The sequence below is a fragment of the Bubalus bubalis genome, chromosome 24 (assembly GCF_019923935.1).
Source record: "Bubalus bubalis isolate 160015118507 breed Murrah chromosome 24, NDDB_SH_1, whole genome shotgun sequence".
Taxonomy (NCBI): domain Eukaryota; kingdom Metazoa; phylum Chordata; class Mammalia; order Artiodactyla; family Bovidae; genus Bubalus; species Bubalus bubalis.
The window spans coordinates 22447448-22465424 of NC_059180.1; the positions used below are offsets into that span (position 1 = coordinate 22447448).

At 47.5% G+C, this 17977-nt stretch overlaps 1 protein-coding gene and 1 non-coding gene across 2 annotated transcripts in view; one reads left to right on the plus strand and one right to left on the minus strand.

Moving 5' to 3' along the window:
- VWA3A (von Willebrand factor A domain containing 3A) overlaps positions 1-17977 on the minus strand; it is a 59604-nt gene that overhangs the window by 10624 nt on the left and 31003 nt on the right. Inside the window, exons 15-25 of the mRNA XM_044936049.2 lie at positions 17863-17966; positions 16427-16507; positions 15552-15646; positions 13211-13330; positions 8142-8216; positions 7767-7911; positions 7146-7344; positions 5578-5648; positions 2562-2714; positions 1037-1127; positions 244-354 (exon numbers count right to left, since the gene is read on the minus strand). Coding sequence (XP_044791984.2) covers positions 244-354; positions 1037-1127; positions 2562-2714; positions 5578-5648; positions 7146-7344; positions 7767-7911; positions 8142-8216; positions 13211-13330; positions 15552-15646; positions 16427-16507; positions 17863-17966 — 1245 coding nt within the window. The remainder of the gene's footprint in view (positions 1-243; positions 355-1036; positions 1128-2561; positions 2715-5577; positions 5649-7145; positions 7345-7766; positions 7912-8141; positions 8217-13210; positions 13331-15551; positions 15647-16426; positions 16508-17862; positions 17967-17977) is intronic.
- LOC112581911 lies at positions 10056-10163 on the plus strand. The gene has a single exon (XR_003106586.2). It is a non-coding gene; the product is annotated as a U6 spliceosomal RNA (small nuclear RNA).

Genomic DNA, 17977 nt, shown 5'->3' on the forward strand with positions numbered 1-17977 from the left:
GAGCGCTGTACCCAGGGACCTGGGGGAATGCCGACATCGCCTCTTCCCATTCCACTGCTTTCTGTCAAGACTTTGCAAGCTCACTTCCTTGGGTTGGGAGATCTGAGTGGTGTGAGGATAGGCCTGCTCTGGGGGCACTGCTGTCTGTGTCCTGGAGGGGTAACCCTCCCATGGGGCTTGATCACCTTCCAGGTCTTAAGGGGCAAGGGGGCTGTCCAGACATCTGTGTAGCCGCCAACTCACCCACGTTATTCCCTGTCTCTGTGTAGAACAGCGAGAGAGCTATTTCTGCATCTCTTGATTGGGTCTTCTTCCTCCGCTCGGCAGTCCTTTTCTTCACGGGCGGGGCTGCAGCTAGAGGACATTTGGCCTGTTGTCTGGAGCAGCCTTGAGGGTTTATGCAGTGAAGCTATGCAGCTTGGCTCAGAGACTTGTCAACTTCAGCTATGTTCTGCCCTCAGAACTGGGGCTCCAAGGTGGCTTTGAGGTCTTTTGGGACGACCTGACTCTGGCCTCACTGGGATCAGCAAAGCTAGAGCTGCTGTTCCTTACCAGGCTTGGTGCGAGGTGCCTCCCGGTCCCTGTCTGGTTTTATCCTCACAGTCCCCTAGTTTACAGATGAGGCACGGGGGACTCAGAGCCAGTGAGAAGCAGAGCAAAGATTCTACCCAGGTCTTGCTGACTCTGGGACTCCAGAACTCTGCTCTGAACTGCTATGCTCTGTTTCTGATGTTAGAAGTGAGACACATGGTCTTAGGTTCTATGAGCTGAATACTTTCATAAAAATACCAGTGCCTTGTCATGACCGGCTGGCACTGGACACTCTCCTTAGTTGCTCTGAGCCTGAATTTCTTCATCAGTAAAACAGAGGAACGAATAGATTCCTTGCTGTATAGGATGGATGGTTACAAGCTTTAAAGGGGACAATCTTAGCAGAGGGCAGGCGCACGATCGCTGATCACTTTAGTGACTGCCATCAGTCATCCATGTCTTAGCCGTGTTTGTCAGCCCCTCCCACCCCGTGGCCATGCCTTACCTGGGGGGATGCCTGCTTTGCCACTGAGTGGACGCCATGGCAAAGCTTTCAAGGGGGGCCTCTTGTCTCTGTCAGGGTCATCTTTAACGCTCTAGAAAACAGGCAGCCTTTCCCATCAGAGGCCTGTTCTCTGTGGTAGGGAGCACCCCCATTACCCCAGCCCCAATATGTCAAGTAGGAATCTTTGCATGGAGAGGCCTGAGGAAGAAGGTTTCTCATATGCTCAGCCCTCTCCTGCAGCAGATACAGAGAGGACCCTGGTGTTTGAGGTGAAAAATATGTGTGTGTGCATGTGTGTGTGTGTGCATATATAGGAATGGGTACATGCGTGTGTGTGTTATGAGAGAGGGCCTGTGGAAGTTCCCTGGCGGTCAAGTGGTTAGGACTTGGAGCTGTCATTGCTGTGGCCTGGGTTCAATCCCTGTTCAGGGAACTGAGACCCCACAAGCCATGAAACATGGCCAGAGAGAGAGCTTGCTAGGACAGCTCTGGGGATTTGCCTGAACCTTCTTCATCAGTTACTCGCCCCTCTTCCTACTGGACTGGGATTTCTGGGCCTCCAGAATGACCAGCAACCACGCAGTAGTTTCTCTGCCATGTCGGGCCCCTCAGCTTTGAGGGAGAGGTTCCTTCATTACTGGGCGCAACTGGAACGTGGTGACAGGTGCACAGAGTCACCCAGGCCCGGGACCAGCTGAGCCCCATCAGCTACCCAGGGCCCCTTCCCTCGTGTCAGGAGGCCTGGTAGGGGCCCCGGTGCAACCCAAGCCCCCTCACACAGAAGGCCCAACCGGCAGACTCCGGGACCCTGGGGTTTCACCTCAGAATTTGGGAAGACGAGAAGGTGCTGGCTCCCGACTCCACCAGTACCCGTGTGGACAGAACCTCTCGAGAGTGCAGCCTCGGGAAGGGAGCGAGCTGGGTTCACCAGAGTCTGTCAGCTGGTGAAATGCTGAAGTGTTCACACACCTGACTCTGGCTGCTGCTCACAAGTGCTGAGGAATCTGGGGTCTTCCCCCAGGCACACCCCAGACGCCCCCTGTGATTGCTATGGTGGACACTTTATGCAGGACAGATTTTGGCAGGCTGTGAACAAGGATCAACCCTGCGGAAGACCCAGGTCCAATCAGGCCCCTGTAAGCCTTGAGCCGAAGCAGTAAGAGCCCATTAGATGCCACACCACCCTAATTCCTTTGCCCCTGAGAGACTCTCCAAATGAGCCTTCCTGCCTTGTAACCAGCACGTGTAATAATGGGTTCCAGGGAACCCTTAGTACCATGAGGCTGGGACAACCAGGCAGAGCCAAAGCTGGAGTGGACGGGTGGCCAGAGCTGAGAAGCAGGCCCTGGGGGTCTCCTCCCCCTTGGAGGCCAGGCCACTGACCACTGAAAACACTATCCCGGCCTCCACTGGCCCTGGGACCTGGGGACCTGGCCCAGGCCACTTCACGATCTAGGTAAGACCAAGAGACAAGGTGGAAACAAAATCCTCTGTGTGTTATTGGGGTGGGGGCGGGGAGTCAAACCATTCTGGCCACGGAGGGTGCTGTGGGCTTGGAAGGACAGAACTTCCTGGGCTGGCTTCTCGGCTTGAGCACATTCGACTTCTCTTTCAGGAGGGCCACGCTTTGCTGTTCTTTTCCAGACTGGTTCTTCAGGGAGGACACGAGTAAGGCACACTGCAGTGGGGATGGGGAGTCAGCCAGGTGCCTCCCCACAGGGAGTGTGTACACACACACACACACACACACACACACACAGAGCAGGAGGCGCTGAGGCCACTGGGGCCCCTGGATTTTTCTTTGAGAGTTCTATGCTCAAACCTACTACTAATAAGTACAGAGGTCCTGGGATGTATCAGGCTAGTTAGTGGGCTAGTTCGTGCCTGGGGGTCTCAAACCCTCTTGTCCACAAGGTGTGTGACTACACAGGTAGGGTAAGTGCCATCTTATCCCATTTTACAGGTGAGGAAGTAAATCTTACGAACTTAAAGGACTTGCCCAAGGCTACCACAAGTATACAGTGGATCTTCCATTCATTCTCAGGTGGACCTTGTCCCAAAGCCAGTTTCGCTCCATATGTGGACCCTGTGCCCACGGCCAACCCTGGGGGCCTGCAGAATGGTGGTGTAATACTTGGCTCCTTTGCCTACCTAGTTCTCAACTGCCTGAAAGATTCTTCAATAATTATTCTCAATCAAAGCATTATTCTCAATCAAAGCACTAGAAAGCACCGCGTGAATGTAAATAACACCATATAAGGGTGGATTAAACCAGTATTTCACATTAACACCTTGGGAACGAGTTTATCAAATGAGGGAGCAGGACTAATGCGCACCTGAGAAGCAGTTTTTTCAAAACACCAAAAGAGGGGCCCTTTCAGGGTGGAAAGCTCAGACACATTTCGGGGAGCCACAGGTCTGCCAATCCATGGCCCCACCCTCTCAGGAGCTCACAACGTAGTTGGGGAGACAGGCAGTTCTGGCAATGGTGGTCCTTGAAATATGAGTCGCCTACATGCTCTGTCCATCTCCAGGCTTCAACTGCCCCACACCTCTATGTCTGGCCCTCATCTTAATGCACCTGCTAGAAGGATGCCCCCACTTATTATCTCACAAGTCCCACAGACTCACCTTTGTTCTAGCCTCTCTGAACCCTGTCCTGATTTCTCTCTCTGGGTCTATGGCACCACTGTCTACCAGGTCCCCCAGCAAGTCACCCCAGGATTTCTTCTTCTTTCTCACCCCATGTATTCAATCAGCCACAAGTTTGGTCAATTCTTCCTTAAAAACATGATCTCAAGTTTGTTCTTTGTTTCTGTTCTCATTGCTCCTGATGTGATCTGGTCCCTCTCTCACCTCACCTTGAACTGCTCAACTCCTTCTCTGAGGAGGTGACACTTTAGTGAACCCTGAATAATACGGATGACCTGGGAGGGGAACAGCTGGCAGAGGAAATAGCAGGTGCAAAGGCAAATTTGGGAATGAGTTTGATCTGCTCAAGGGTGTACAGGCCAGGATGCAGAGCATACAGACCCGAAACCAGTGACTTATAGGAAACCCTCATGTTTCATTGGAAGCCTTTGGTGTCTGTGGATCAGCACAAAGGTGGAAAGCTGATGTGAGGGGAGTTGTGTCCCCCAAAAGACACGGTCCAAACTCCCGGTACCCGTCAATGAGACCTCACTTGGAAACATGGCCTTTGTAGATGTAATTAAGATGTAAGTTAATGAGGCTGTACTGGAAGGGTGGGCCCTTAATCCAATATGACTGATGTCCTTAGAAGAAAAGAGACACAGACACACACACAGAGGGAGGAGAGTCATGTGGAGATGGAGGCAGAAATTAGAGTGAGGCTGCCACAAGCCAAGGAATGCCAAGGAGTGCTGGTGATAAGGATGCCCTACTTGACCAAACTCTGGTCATGCTCCTCTGAGCCCTCTTCTTGACTGGGTTTTGACTCCTCCAAAAACACTGCAGATGGTGACTGCAGCCATGAAATTAAAAGACGCTTGCCCCTTGGAAGAAAAGTTATGACCAACCTAGACAGCATATTCAAAAGCAGAGACATTACTTTGCCAACAAAGGTTTGTCTAGTCAAAGCTATGGTTTTTCCAGTGGTCATGTATGGATGTGAGAGATGGACTATAAAGAAAGCTGAGTGCCCAAGAATTGATGCTTTTGAACTGTGGTGTTGGAGAAGACTCTTGAGAGTCCCTTGGACTGCAAGGAGATCCAACCAGTCCAACCAAAAGGAAATCAGTCCTGAATATTCATTGGCAGGACTGATGTTGAACCTGAAACTCCAATACTTTGGCCACCTGATGTGAAGAGCTCACTCATTTGAAAAGACCCTGATGCTGGGAAAGATTGAAGGTGGGAGGAGAAGGGGACGACAGAGGATGAGATGGTTGGATGGCATCACTGACTCAATGGACATGAGTTTGAGTAAACTCCGGGAGTTGGTGATGGAGACAGAGAGGCCTGGCGTGCTGCGGTTCATGGGGTCGCAAAGAGTCGGACACAACTGAGCGACTGAACTGAACTGAACTGTTGAACCCAGTTTTAGCAAAGAATCCTGTTAAGCTTGTTTAGCAAGAATCTCTCTACCCTTGACATCTAATCAACTTCTTCTTAGTAACTTTCATTCCACTAACCCTCTCACTCTGCTCATTGGCTATAAATACCCAGCTATCTTTGCTGTATAATCAGAGTTGAGTTCAACCTCTGTCCCCTGATTGCAGTCATCTTGAACAGTGTCTTCCTTGCCATTTTTAACAAGCATCCAGTGAAATTTCATTTCTTTAAGAGCAGTCACCACCAGAAGCTATGAAAAGGTAAAGAGAGATTCTACTCAGAGCCTTTGGGGGCAGGGGGTGGGTCATGGCTCTTTAGACATCTTGATTTTAGGCTCTAGCCTCTGGATCTGTGAGGGAATAAATATCTGTCATGTTAAGCCACCTCTTTTGTGGTCCTTTAATGACAGCCCCAGGACTCTAACAGAAGCCAGTGTGGTCACTGATTGCCCCATACGTAAGGCATACCTTTTGGGAGTAGTTGAGAGCCTTTTCCATCTCAGACGTGATGGCATTGATATCATCACTTTCGTAAATACCTGGAAACAAAGCACATCATGAGTGTGGGGGAGGGGTACAGATTCTGGCCAGTGTCCATATCTCTAAATGCAAGGGCCACGTGGAGGTGACCTCAGCCCAGGGTGCAGGCTGGGGTGTTAATGGGCTGAGCTGACCAGCCCCCACCCCACACTATCTGGTGGTAAAGGAGATGGGCGGGTACAGTGAGGGTACCAAGAGTGGAGTCAGCCTTGGAACCCAGCGCCCTGGCACCCAGCCTAGAGCTCTCACCCACAGAAGAGTAGGTCAGGGAAAGGTCCCACTCCTCCAGTGAATAAGATCCACCTTGAGATTAAAGTAGCTAATGTCTGCAGTGAATAATGTCTGTAGTAACATCTCGAATTATGACTCATTTGAGTGGGACTAGAGTGTGATGCCTAAGAAGACAAACTCTGGGTTCAGCTCCTGGTTCCTTACTTACTACCTCTGTGCTCTGGGTTCTGTGTCTCAGCTTCACTAGCTGCAAAATGGGGTAATAATCATAACCCATTTCATAGGGTTATTGTGAGGAATGAATCACAACATGTTTAAAACACTTAAAACCGAGTTTAGCATATAATAACTATTTTATAAATGCTTGCTATTATCAATAATAATCACCAATAATAACTTAAATGTATGTGCCTGGCACTTTTCATGAGTTCCAGCCCCAGCTATGCCACTCATGTCCCTGGGAGTCATTTCTTCATTTGTAAATCAGAGAGATCCGTCTTCTGTCCCAAGCTTTGATCCCTCCTGAATCACGTCACAATTTTGCCTTGCCTGCATATCACCTAAACCATAATTTACTTAATCAGTTCAGTTCAGTTCAGTTGGTCAGTTGTGTCTGACTCTTTGTGACCCCACGAATCGCAGCACGCCAGGCCTCCCTGTCCATCACCATCTCCCGGAGTTCACTCAAACTCATGTCCATCAAGTTGGTGATGCCATCCAGCCATCTCATCCTCTGTCGTCCCCTTCTCCTCCTGCCCTCCCAGCATCAGGGTCTTTTCCAATGAGCCAACTCTTCGCATGAGGTGGCCAAAGAATTGGAGTTTCAGCTTCAGCATCAGTCCTTCCAATGAACACCCAGGACTGATCTCCTTCAGAATGGACTGGTTGGATCTCCTTGCAGTGCAAGGGACTCTAAAAAGTCTTCTCCAACACCACAGTTCAAAAGCATCAATTCTTCAGCGCTCAGCTTTCTTCACAGTCCAACTCTCACATCTACACATGACCACTGGAAAAACCATAGCCTTGACCAGACGGACTTTATATGTATTTAAAAAACTTTTAATTGGAGCATAATTGCTTTACAATGTTGTGTTAGTTTCTACTGTACAACATGAATCAGCGATAATTATGCAAATATCCCCTCCTTTTAAAGCCTTCCTCCCCACCGCTACCCTATCCCTATGTTTATGGCATAGGGAGCTATGTCCGTACCAAGACTACTGTCTGCAAAGAAAGAGGTGGAGGGACCAGCACCACTCACTCACCTGTGTCTCCAAACCAGTGGAAGCGCCCACCAGCAGCCCGGGTGACCTCCCTGTAGGCGGCGGCCGTGTCCGTGCGGCTGGCATAGCAGGCAGGGGGCATGGTGTCCGTCTGTGGTGACTCACCCACATAGAAGAGACACACGTTCAGATGGAAGTCACAGCCCCCGCAGGCCTCGGCCATGTAGGCGCTGAGCATGGCCTGTGGGCAGAGAGGGAGGAGGGGCCCAGGGCTGAGGGCTTTTCAAGCTGCTGGTCTCGGGTCAGTTCAGCCCAGTCTCTTTCTTGTGGACCTACTGTGTACCGGGTCTAGTACGTGGCACTGAGGAGGGAAAGATGGAAGAGCCTGGGTCACCATTTCTCGTACTATCTTAATAGATCTTGGCGGGGAGCTGGGCCTGAGATCTTAGACCGGCAGCCTCTAATCCCCTGGGAGCTCATTAGAAATGCAGACTCTCAGGCCCCTGGGAGCCAGGTCTAACCACCTCTGCGTTTGAACAACATCTCCAGGTGATAAAGTCTAGATGGGAAAATCATGCTGGAGAAACTGGTCACTAGGCGTCCACCCAGGGGAAGATGTGGGGGTCCTGGAGGATAAGGGAGGCCGAGACAAGGCTCACCCACCATGTCCTGGTCAGGGATGCCCCCCGTGAAGAGGTAGATGCCCTGTGACTGCTGTTCTTCTTTGTCCTTGAAGTCCACCTCCACAGCCTTCCGCAGGGCGCTGAGGACGTTCCTGCTGCCCTGACATTGCAGGCTCAGGACCCACCTGGGAGGCAGGGAGGCCATGCTGAGGCGGTGGTGGAGTGGGGTGGGGGGGGTGGTGTGCTGCCAGGCCCCAGAGGGGAGGGCGGGGGATGGAAGGCGGATGTTTCCTGATTCATGTCTGTGCCCTCTGTCGGAGGGCAAAGGTTCTAGAGAGAGCTACTTTCTGGAGGAGAGAGGGGGCCAGAAAAAGTAGCACCAGGGAGGCTGCTGTCAGACCAGCAGGTCACCTACCGCCAGGCGCTTTGTAAGTTGCTGTGGCTGGCGGCAACCATCTCAGGCCTCCAGCTTTCGATGGTGCTTCCGAACCTTGGAGGGAGGGAAAGAGGGCTTGTTCTTAGTGGGGAGATATGTGCCCCAGCTCACTGGACTTCCCAGGATTTTAAGGGGGCAAAATTCTGGTTGAAAGTGAAAGTCGCTCAGTCATGTCCGACTCTTTGCAACCCCATGGACTATACAGTCCATGGAATTCTTTAGGCCAGAATACTGGAGTGGGTAGCTGTTCCCTTCTCCAGGGGATCTTCCCAACTCAGGGATTGAATCCAGGTCTCCCACATTGCGGGAGGATTCTTTACCAGCTGAGCCACCAGGGGAGCCCAAAATTCTGGTTACATCCCCAAAATGTTAGGATGTCACCCACGAGCTCCTTGCTGGTCAGGACACGTCCCAGCATATTCATGGTGGGAGCAGAGCAGGGGCCCTCCATGTCAACCCGCCAGGACTGGTTTGGCCAGACCTCTCCCCCGAGGAAGGTACTCCCTCCCTTGTGTGAACTTCCCCACCTCCAGGGAAGGAGTCACTGCTCTCTTTTTGGCTCCCCTAGCATGGATTCAGGGCTTCTTAGGTATCTCAGATGGTAAAGCGTCTGCCTGCAATGCTGGAGACCCAGGTTCGATCCCTGGGTTGGGAAGATCTCCTGGAGAAGGAAATGGCAACCCATTCCCATATCTTTGCCTGGAAAATCCCATGGACGGAGGAGCCTGGTAGGCTACAGTCCATGGGGTCACAAAGAGCACAGATTCATCCTCAAAGCTTTCACTCTCCACCTGTATTACAGTTTCTCTTTTATATGCATCAGCTCATTCTCTCTATGAGACAGAACTTAAATCTTTGAGAAGAAGATTTATCCCCTTTATCAAGGAAAAGCCGTCCCCTCTCTGGTTCGAGAGCAATTCCTCCACTTGGGTTCTTGACTTGACCACCGCCAACCTGTCTGAGACGCTGTCCTGTGCTGACCTCCCTCCCACGCCCACTCCTGGGTCTACTTCCCTCGTTCCCTCTGCCTCTCTTAACTCTCATTCCACCAGGGTCCACTCTGCCAGCCACTCCTCTGTCTTTCCTCTTCCCCTTCACAGACAGGCTCCCTGGAAAAACAATGTTACTACCACTTCCTCATTATCTGCTTCTCAACCCTCTGGAGTCAAGCTTCCACCCTGGGCAGTTCTCTGGCAAATATTAATGATGACCTCCTTTCCTAATCCCATGGAAATATCTATTATAGTTGGATAATAAACCCTCTATTATAGTTGAATAAAAATTCTAACAATATACAGAGAGTGAAAATTCCTTCAGTTTTATCCCTCCCTCCAAATTTCTGTTAACTCTTTGTTCTATATTCTTTTGGATTAAAGATTGTTAGATAAAGATATATTGACAGAAGTGGAATTATAGCCTTTCTTCCCACCCTGGTGACCTTGTTTTCTACCATAAATCAGTGTTACAGCCTAATGGATAGAAACTGCAAGTTTGTGAAGAGAGTTTGGAAACCTGGGGGTACTGAGAAAGAGGGTGGGCATCAGCTTAACATGGTTATTTTTTCACTTTACACAATAATTAAAAAAAATTTTCCAGCAAAATACAAGAAATGTAATTATATAACCTATCCTATTTATTTCCTTTCATTTGGACTTACTGAGGAAGTTTTCTAAATGTACTCACGTAACTCTCTTACATTCTTTTGAATAGTTGCATAGAATTCTACAGTCAGGTTTATTTTTACCAATTGCCTCTTGTTTTTTTCCAGGTTTGACAATTATCAGAACGCTGCATTGAAAATCCCTTCAAGGCTATCTTTGCACAGTCATCTTAATATTTCCTTTGGCTATTTCATAAAGGTTTAATTGAAGGAACAAAGACCATACTGATTCAGTGCTTGTTTCAATAGCACATATACTAAAATTGGAACCATACAGAGAAGATTAGCATGGCCCCTGTGTGAAGATGATACGCAAAATATTAGGCACTTGGGATTAACATATGCACATTATTATACAGAAAACAAATAATCAGCAAGACCTATTGTCTTGTTCACCTACTGTTTAGCACAGGGAACTATACTCAATATTTTGTAATAACTTAGAAGGGAAATAAATCTGAAAAACAATATATGTATATATATAGAGAGAGAGAGAAAGAGAGAGAGAGAGAGTATATAACTAAATCACTTTGCTGTACACCTGAAACTCACGTTACATTGTAAATCAACTATGTGCGTGTGTGCTCAGTTGTGTCTGATTTTTTGCCACCCTGGACTAGAGCCTGCCAGGCCCCTCTGTCTATGGGATTCTCCAGGCAAGAATACTGGAGTGGGTTGCCATGCCTTCTTTCAGGGGAACTTCCCGATCCACGGATTGAACCCAGGTCTCCCGCGCTGCAGGCAGATTCTTTACTGCCTGAGCCACCAGGGAAGCCCAAGAATACTGGAGTGGGTAGCCTATCCCTTCTCCAGGGGATCTTCCTGACCCAGGAATTGAACGGGTCTCCTGCATTGCAGGCGGACTCTTTACCAGCTGAGCTACCAGGGAAGCACCAAATCAACTATACTTCCAATTTAAAAAAATTTAATACAAGAGCTGTACCAAATTACATTTCCACCAATACTTTCCAGGAGTGCCCTTTTCACCAAATTATCATCAGCATTGGGTACTATCAATCTTTTAAATGTTTCCTGAACTGAATTGCAAAACCATTATGTCTCATTGTTTTCTAATCAGGGAGCTCTATTGCCAGATTCAGAGAATTCCTTCTTTCTTCTCCTTTCTGCTTTGCTTCTGCAGGCCCTAACTCTGTTTCTTTCCAAGATCCTCCTTCCCTTGGGAAAGGGGAAAACACCTTTCTCTCCAGGTTTTCCTCCTGCCTCTTGGACTGCTCCTCTTGTTTATTAGGTGGTTCCCTTTCTCTGCTGTCCAAATGGCAGCTTCTCCCAAATTCTCTCCTTGGTTGGCATCTCTCCAGCATCCGTGTCCACAGGTGCAGCGCATGCCCTCCCGTGTCTTCAACTTACGCTGATGGCTAGAGCTCCAACCAGGAGAATCTCCAAACTCTTAAGGATCTCAGACTATTTCCATCTTCCAAACTCTGCTCCACCTGGCACACCTCGTCACCACTCCCTCGTCCCCTACAGGGACGAGGTGCAACTCTGTGCACCCCTCACAGGCCTCCCTGTCTTTCATTCCCACTGCCTTGGCTCAGGTCTCCCCTCCAGTATCGCATCCCTTCAGCCTGTCCTTCACCTTGTAACTTAAGTGTCTCAAGATTATTATCTTGCTTAAAATCCTTCAATACCTATATGTCCTATAGTATAAAAGCTCCTGCTTAAAGCCTCCATCAGCAGGTGTTTCCTTTCGTTTCTGGGCCATCCGGTTCTCCCTCTCACCCTTTGTTCACACTCAACTACTCACACTGCAGGTCCCTCAAGGTTGTGTGACACACCTCTGTGTGTGTGACATCACACCTCTGTGCTCTGCTCACGCTGCTCCCTGCACCAGAAGGCCCCTTCTCCACATTCCCTGTCTCTTCTGTGTGCTGGGAAAACACCTGCTCTTTGTCAAGACTCAGCTAAGATTTCCTGACCTCACTCTTCCCAGGTGAATGGACTGACTCCGCCTTTGAGTCGATATGGGACTTCCTGCCTTCTACTTATTTCTTCAGAAAACATTTAATAGCATTCATATTTTAACATTCCTGCTTCCTACTACTAGGTCATAAGTTCCTTAAGGACAGGTATCATGTGTGTTAACTTCTATATCCCTAATGCCTAGCATATCTACAGTGCATGGCAGCCTTTCAATAAAAGTTTGTTAAATGAATGAATGGGATGAATGAATGAAAATATTGTCCAAAATGCTTAAGCATTTTTCTGTAGAATATATTAGGGAATGACTAGGCTCTGGTACAGTTTAATATATAAAATTAACTGCTGACTTATTAGGTTTAGAACACTCCGTATATGATGTGAAGTTGTGTAAAAAAATATTATATATAACTACATATATTTAAATTATATATACTTTATAGATAAAAATATAAGTAACTATGTAGATAGGCCTATAACTTAAATATTTATACTATTATATATAATCATATATAATTTAAACATATGTAGTAAGACATACTACATATTAAATATTTATACTTTAAGTTAAATTTACTTATAGTTACAATTTATATACATAATTATGTATAAAATACATAATTTAAATATATAGTGATATAGTATTAATTTATATTATATATACTTATATAAGGGCTTCCCAGGTGTTCCAGTGGTTAAAAAAAACCCAACTGCCAATGCAGGAGACATAAGAGAACCCATAATATGGGTTTGATTCCTGGATCAGGAAGATCCCTTAGAGAAGGAAATGGGGACCCATTCCAGTATTCTTGCCTGGAGAAGCCCATGGACAGAGAAGCCTGGTGGGTTACAGTCCATGGGGGTCCACAGGGTCTCAAAGACTCAGACACGACTGAAGCTATTTAACATGCAGCACGCACACCTACTTATATATAACTTAAATACATAGTTTTATATATAATGGAACCATGTAGTTTTATATATAAAGGTATAATTTAATTCTATATAGCTCTATATAATTTATATAACATATAACTATATATAATAATAATATTGATAGATCTGTGTACAATTAAAATTTATAATTGGAATTCTGAATGTTTAAAATATCGTGGCTTGCTAGAACTTAGGTAGGAGCTAAGTCTGGGGACCCTTCTTTTTCTCTTTTGTGTTTATCAGCTTGGGAGCCAAATGGGGCAACGGGCTGAGTTACTTAATCCTGGCTGATCAAACAGTGTGTTTTGGGGCCGCTTATCACCTTCAGCCCAGGGGGACCGTCCTACAACCATTTAATTATTCAATGCCCCAAACAAGATGGTTCAAATGAGATAAACGGACAGCCCTCCTAGGAGGCCGGCTGCCCATACATCTGTCGTCCTGCCAGAAGCCTCAGCCTGGCGATGGCAGCCTAGTGCCCACGACCTCCCCACCAGGAGAGGCCACTGCGTACGCGATGATGTTGAAGCAGTCCTTGTTGGACAGCTGCTCCTCCAGCAGGCGTCGCAGGGAGTGCTGGATATGAATAATGTACATGGAATTGGTCACGGAGATATCGAGCAGTATAACCACCCTAAAAAGAAACACAAGCTTTAAGAGGAGAACCGAATCTCTCAGATAATGTTTATTCTGTTCCATTTTACTATTTAACGTTTTTTCCAGGGGAGTTCTGCAAGCCAAATTCACCCCTGGCCAAATCTTCTCCATGGTTTGAGGTCAACACAGGCAGTAGCCTGAGGGGTCATGGAACCTTCTCTGCAGGAGGGTCTATCATGGAATAAAGCCTCGTGGTGGACAGTTTAAGGGCAGGACTGCATATAATGATTTCATACATTTCCTTGTTTTAAATCACTAGCATTCGATAATACAGTAGGTTGGGGTCTGTGAAGGGAAAACAAACAAGCTAAGCAAGTTAGATGGGGAATTAGGTATAACTGGGGCCTTTGGGGAAATGTATCTTTTTATTTTCTCTCTCTGTTTTAAGATCTCTTGCAGTGGAGAAGGCAATGGCACCCCACGCCAGTACTCTTGCCTGGAGAATCCCATGGGTGGAGGAGCCCGGTAGGCTGCAGTCCATGGAGTCGTTGAGAGTCAGATACGATGGAGCGACTTCACTTTCACTTTTCACTTTCATCCATTGGAGAAGGAAATGGCAACCTACTCCAGTGTTCTTGCCTGGAGAATCCACCACCTGGGGGTGCCTGGTGGGCTTCCGTCTATGGGGTCACACAGAGTCGGACACAACTGAAGCGACTTAGCAGCAGCAGCAGCAACAGTGTTGAGCCTTCTCTTTAGATCTTATAGTCCTATCTCCTCCCCTCATTCTCATTTTGAGACAGCTATGGATTAGCAAAAGAAAATTCACCCAATATAGCATCTGAAGACCTTAGTTCAAGTTCCACTTTCTGTGGGGCCTTAGGCAAGTCACCTCACCTGTCTGATCCTTGCCATGTGTTTGTGTGTGTGCTCAGTCATGTCTGACTCTTTGTGACCCCATGGACTGTAGTCTGCCAGATTCCTCTGTCCATGGGATTCTCCATGCAAGAATACTGGAATGGGCTGCCATTTCCTACTCCAGGGTATCTTCCTGACTCAGGAATTGAACCTGAGTCTCTTGCATCTCCTGCATTAGCAGTCAGATTCTTTACTACTGCACCACCTTGGAAGCCTGTTCCTTGGCACATTTAACTATATAAACTTTAATAAGACTCTTCAAGGGGTTGCTTTGAGAGTTAAAAAATAGAGCAGATGAATGGTATTACAAACTTCTAATACATGATAAGTGGTAATGCATTAAGTAAGGTATGGAATGGTAATGATATAATGCTGCTGCTAAGTCACTTCAGTCGTGTCCGACTCTGTGTGAACCCATAGATGGCAGCCCACCAGGCTCCCCTGTCCCTGGGATTCTCCAGGCAAGAACACTGGAGTGGGTTGCCATTTCCTTCTCCAATGCATGAAAGTGAAAAGTGAAAGTGAAGTCACTCAGTCGTGTCCGACTCCTAGCGACCCCATGGACTGCAGCCTACTAGGCTCCTCCGCCCATGGGATTCTCCAGGCAAGAGTACTGGAGTGGGGTGCCATCGCCTTCTCTGAATGATATAATAGATACCTACAATTTCTTCCTCCTCGGCATCCATTACCTCTGCTCAAAACAGTATCTTGATCTTTTTTTCTGGTGTGGGGGGGAATACCTTTGTCTCTAATGGTCCACTTGACTTGAGTAGAGCTTACCCCAGCCCAAGCTTTAAAGTGGACATTAGACCCCAGGCAATCAGAACATCAAATCCTCTTGGCCCAAGTGGCTCACGGATGGGCCCATGCCCTAAACCCTGGAAGTGCTAAACTGGAAGGAAGGAAGTTAGGAACTTTGGGTGGCTATCTTGCTACCTAGAGGGGACAGCCTGCCTGAAAACAAAGCCAAGAAAGAGGAAAATGGAACTGAGGGTTGGAAAGAAATTCCTGACATGTATGAATCTCTGGATCAAGCCAGGCCTGAAGACAGCTATCAAATCTACTTTAGAATATAGTTACCTTAACCAGACTTCCCTGATTTGTTTCAGTCAATTTGCACTTAGTTTCTTTTGCTTTTTAACAAAGACTCCTGAGTGACATAGTGATGCTATTCTTGAGGTTGCAGTTAATGGTGGTGACTTTTCCCTCCAGGGTTTCTGCTGAGCCATTATTGATCCTTAATCTAAATGATGGATTCTGATGCTACCAACAGGAAATTCATAAGTTGAATGAGTGCTGTGTCACACATGAAGGGCAAGAACACTACTGGGGGAAGTTACCTTTTTTCACATACGGTGCCCCAGATTCTTCTGCTGGCCAAGGAGAGCCACTCGATCCGTCTCTCATACATCCGCATCGCTCTGCTGAGCTGTTTCTGCAAACTCATGGGTCACACACAGTCAGCACTGCACAGAGCATGTGGGGGAAGAGGATGTACCCCACGTGGCTTCTGGGAATGGTGTGTCAAGGCCATGGGTATCCAGGCAGAACAAAAATCCCTCTAAAGCATGTATTAGGACTTCCCTTGTGGCCCAGAGGTTAAGAATCTGCCAGCCAATGCAGGGAACACCAGTTTGATACCTGGTGCAGAAAGATTCCACAAGCCACAGGGCAACTAAACCCATGAGCTACAACTACTGAGCCCCTACTCTGGAGCCCGTGAGCCACAACTGCTGAAGACTGTGCACCTAGAGCCCATGCTCTGCAAAAAGAGAAACCATTGCAATGAGAAGACCCAGCAATACAACTAGGGAGCAGCCCCTGCTTGCTGCACTAGAGAAAGCCTGTGTGCAGCAACAAAGACCCATCATAGCCCAAAATAGATAAATAAATAAACATTTGTTTAAAGATATATATATATAAAAGCATATACTTGTCTGTCACAAGCCTAGGAAGGGAAGAGTCAGAGTATTTCATTGCCTCAAATGGGGAGGAGGTAAATCTTGACCAAAAGGATTAGAGGTTTTTGTTTAAGGCATACAGGTTCCTGCCTGGAGAGGAGGTGGAGAAAGCTCCAGAAGGGCCTGTGGGTGGAGCACAGTCTGTTTACAGGAGGGGGTTCTGTCACTGGCTTGGTGCCTCCACATTCCACGACACCTTCCTGCTATCCCCCTCCCCACACCCCACATTCTGACTGATGGGACCCAGCACTGACCTGGTACTCGTACAGGAAGGGCAAGTCCACATGAATATTCTTCACTGTCCCGTCATGCCATTCAAATTGCACCATTGCCTTCTGCATGCAGGTGTGGCCAGGAGGGGAGCAGGTGAACAGAAGCACAAGTGAGGAAGGATTTTAAGTTTAAATCGGTCACTGGGTTCTTCAAGTCAGATGCAGGAGAGGGAAATGGGCTCTTAACACATCTGCAGGTGGATTGTGCCCCTCCCCATCACCAGGCCATTGCCTTGTCTGGAGCTGGCAGCTGAGGGACTTCAATGAACCAGGTCTGACTACAAGCCGGCTCCCTTCTCAGGAGGTTGTTCATCAGTGTCTTTATTACATGGTATGGTTAGAAGTTTTGGTAATAGCAGAGTTGGAGACTTAAAACATACTATAATCATAAGTTCTTAGATTTGAAAACCCACATGGGCCTTCATGGACACTTTGAAAATCAAATTTGTTCATTCTATTCATCCTCCATCAAGTTGTCATATCTGTATCTCTGTCACTCCTTCCATCTAGTCATTCATCGATGGGCTGCCAGAACTAGACATCCCGTCTCTTTCCTTTCATTCTTCTGTCTTTCCACTGATCTTCTCTTCTCTGGTCTTGCCTCGCTGCCTGTGGGATCATAGTCCCCTGACCAGGGATCGGACCCATGCCCCCTGTAATGGGAGTGCAGAGTCTCAGCCACTGCACCACGGGGGAAGTCCCTCCATTGACTGATCTTTCTGTTCACCTATTATGCTGTCCTTCCACGTCTCCATTATTTATCCTTCATTTAATCTTGACTTTTATCCTTTCATCTGTTTATTCTATCCTGTTATCTATCCTTCCATCTGTTAATATTTCCATCCATCCATCCATTCTTTTACCTATTCACTTATCATTTCCATCCATCCACTCCCTCAGCCCTTTCCTCCCTCTTTCCATCCTTCTGTCCACGCACGCAGACATTCCTTGACTGATTACTTGTACTACATAGAGGGGACAGAGTGTTGGGGAAGAGGTTTTTCTCTTATAGGGCTCATACTCCAGTGGGGATTAGACATGTAACAAATACACACATACGCGCATCATAGGAGCAATAGGAGAAGTCTGTATCAGGTAGAGCGAGGGCCCAAAGAGAGAGTGTGTTCTGAATGACGAAGAGGAAACCTTCATGAAGGAGGTGATCATGGTGCCCAATATACCCCCTCTTTCCCCAATCTCCCAAGTTTCATTTTTCGTATCTTTGAAAAACAGCAGCTAGAGTAGATTTGATGAGAGTTCTAGAGTCCTGGGTGGAAAGACTGCATCCCACTCCAAGCCCTCAGCTCCTGCTCCTTGGGCTCTGTCTCATGACCTCTATTTCTTGAACATTTTAGAAAGGAAATACCACACAGGAGCTCCAAGGCAAAGGACTGGACAGAACTCTGAATCTGAGTTACCTCATGGATAGTTGATGATACTGTTTTCCGGAGAATAGGCACATATTCCTCCACAGGAGAGAATGCATTGGGTGCCAGAACCTGATAAAGGCTTAGCTTCTTGGCTGTAAAAATA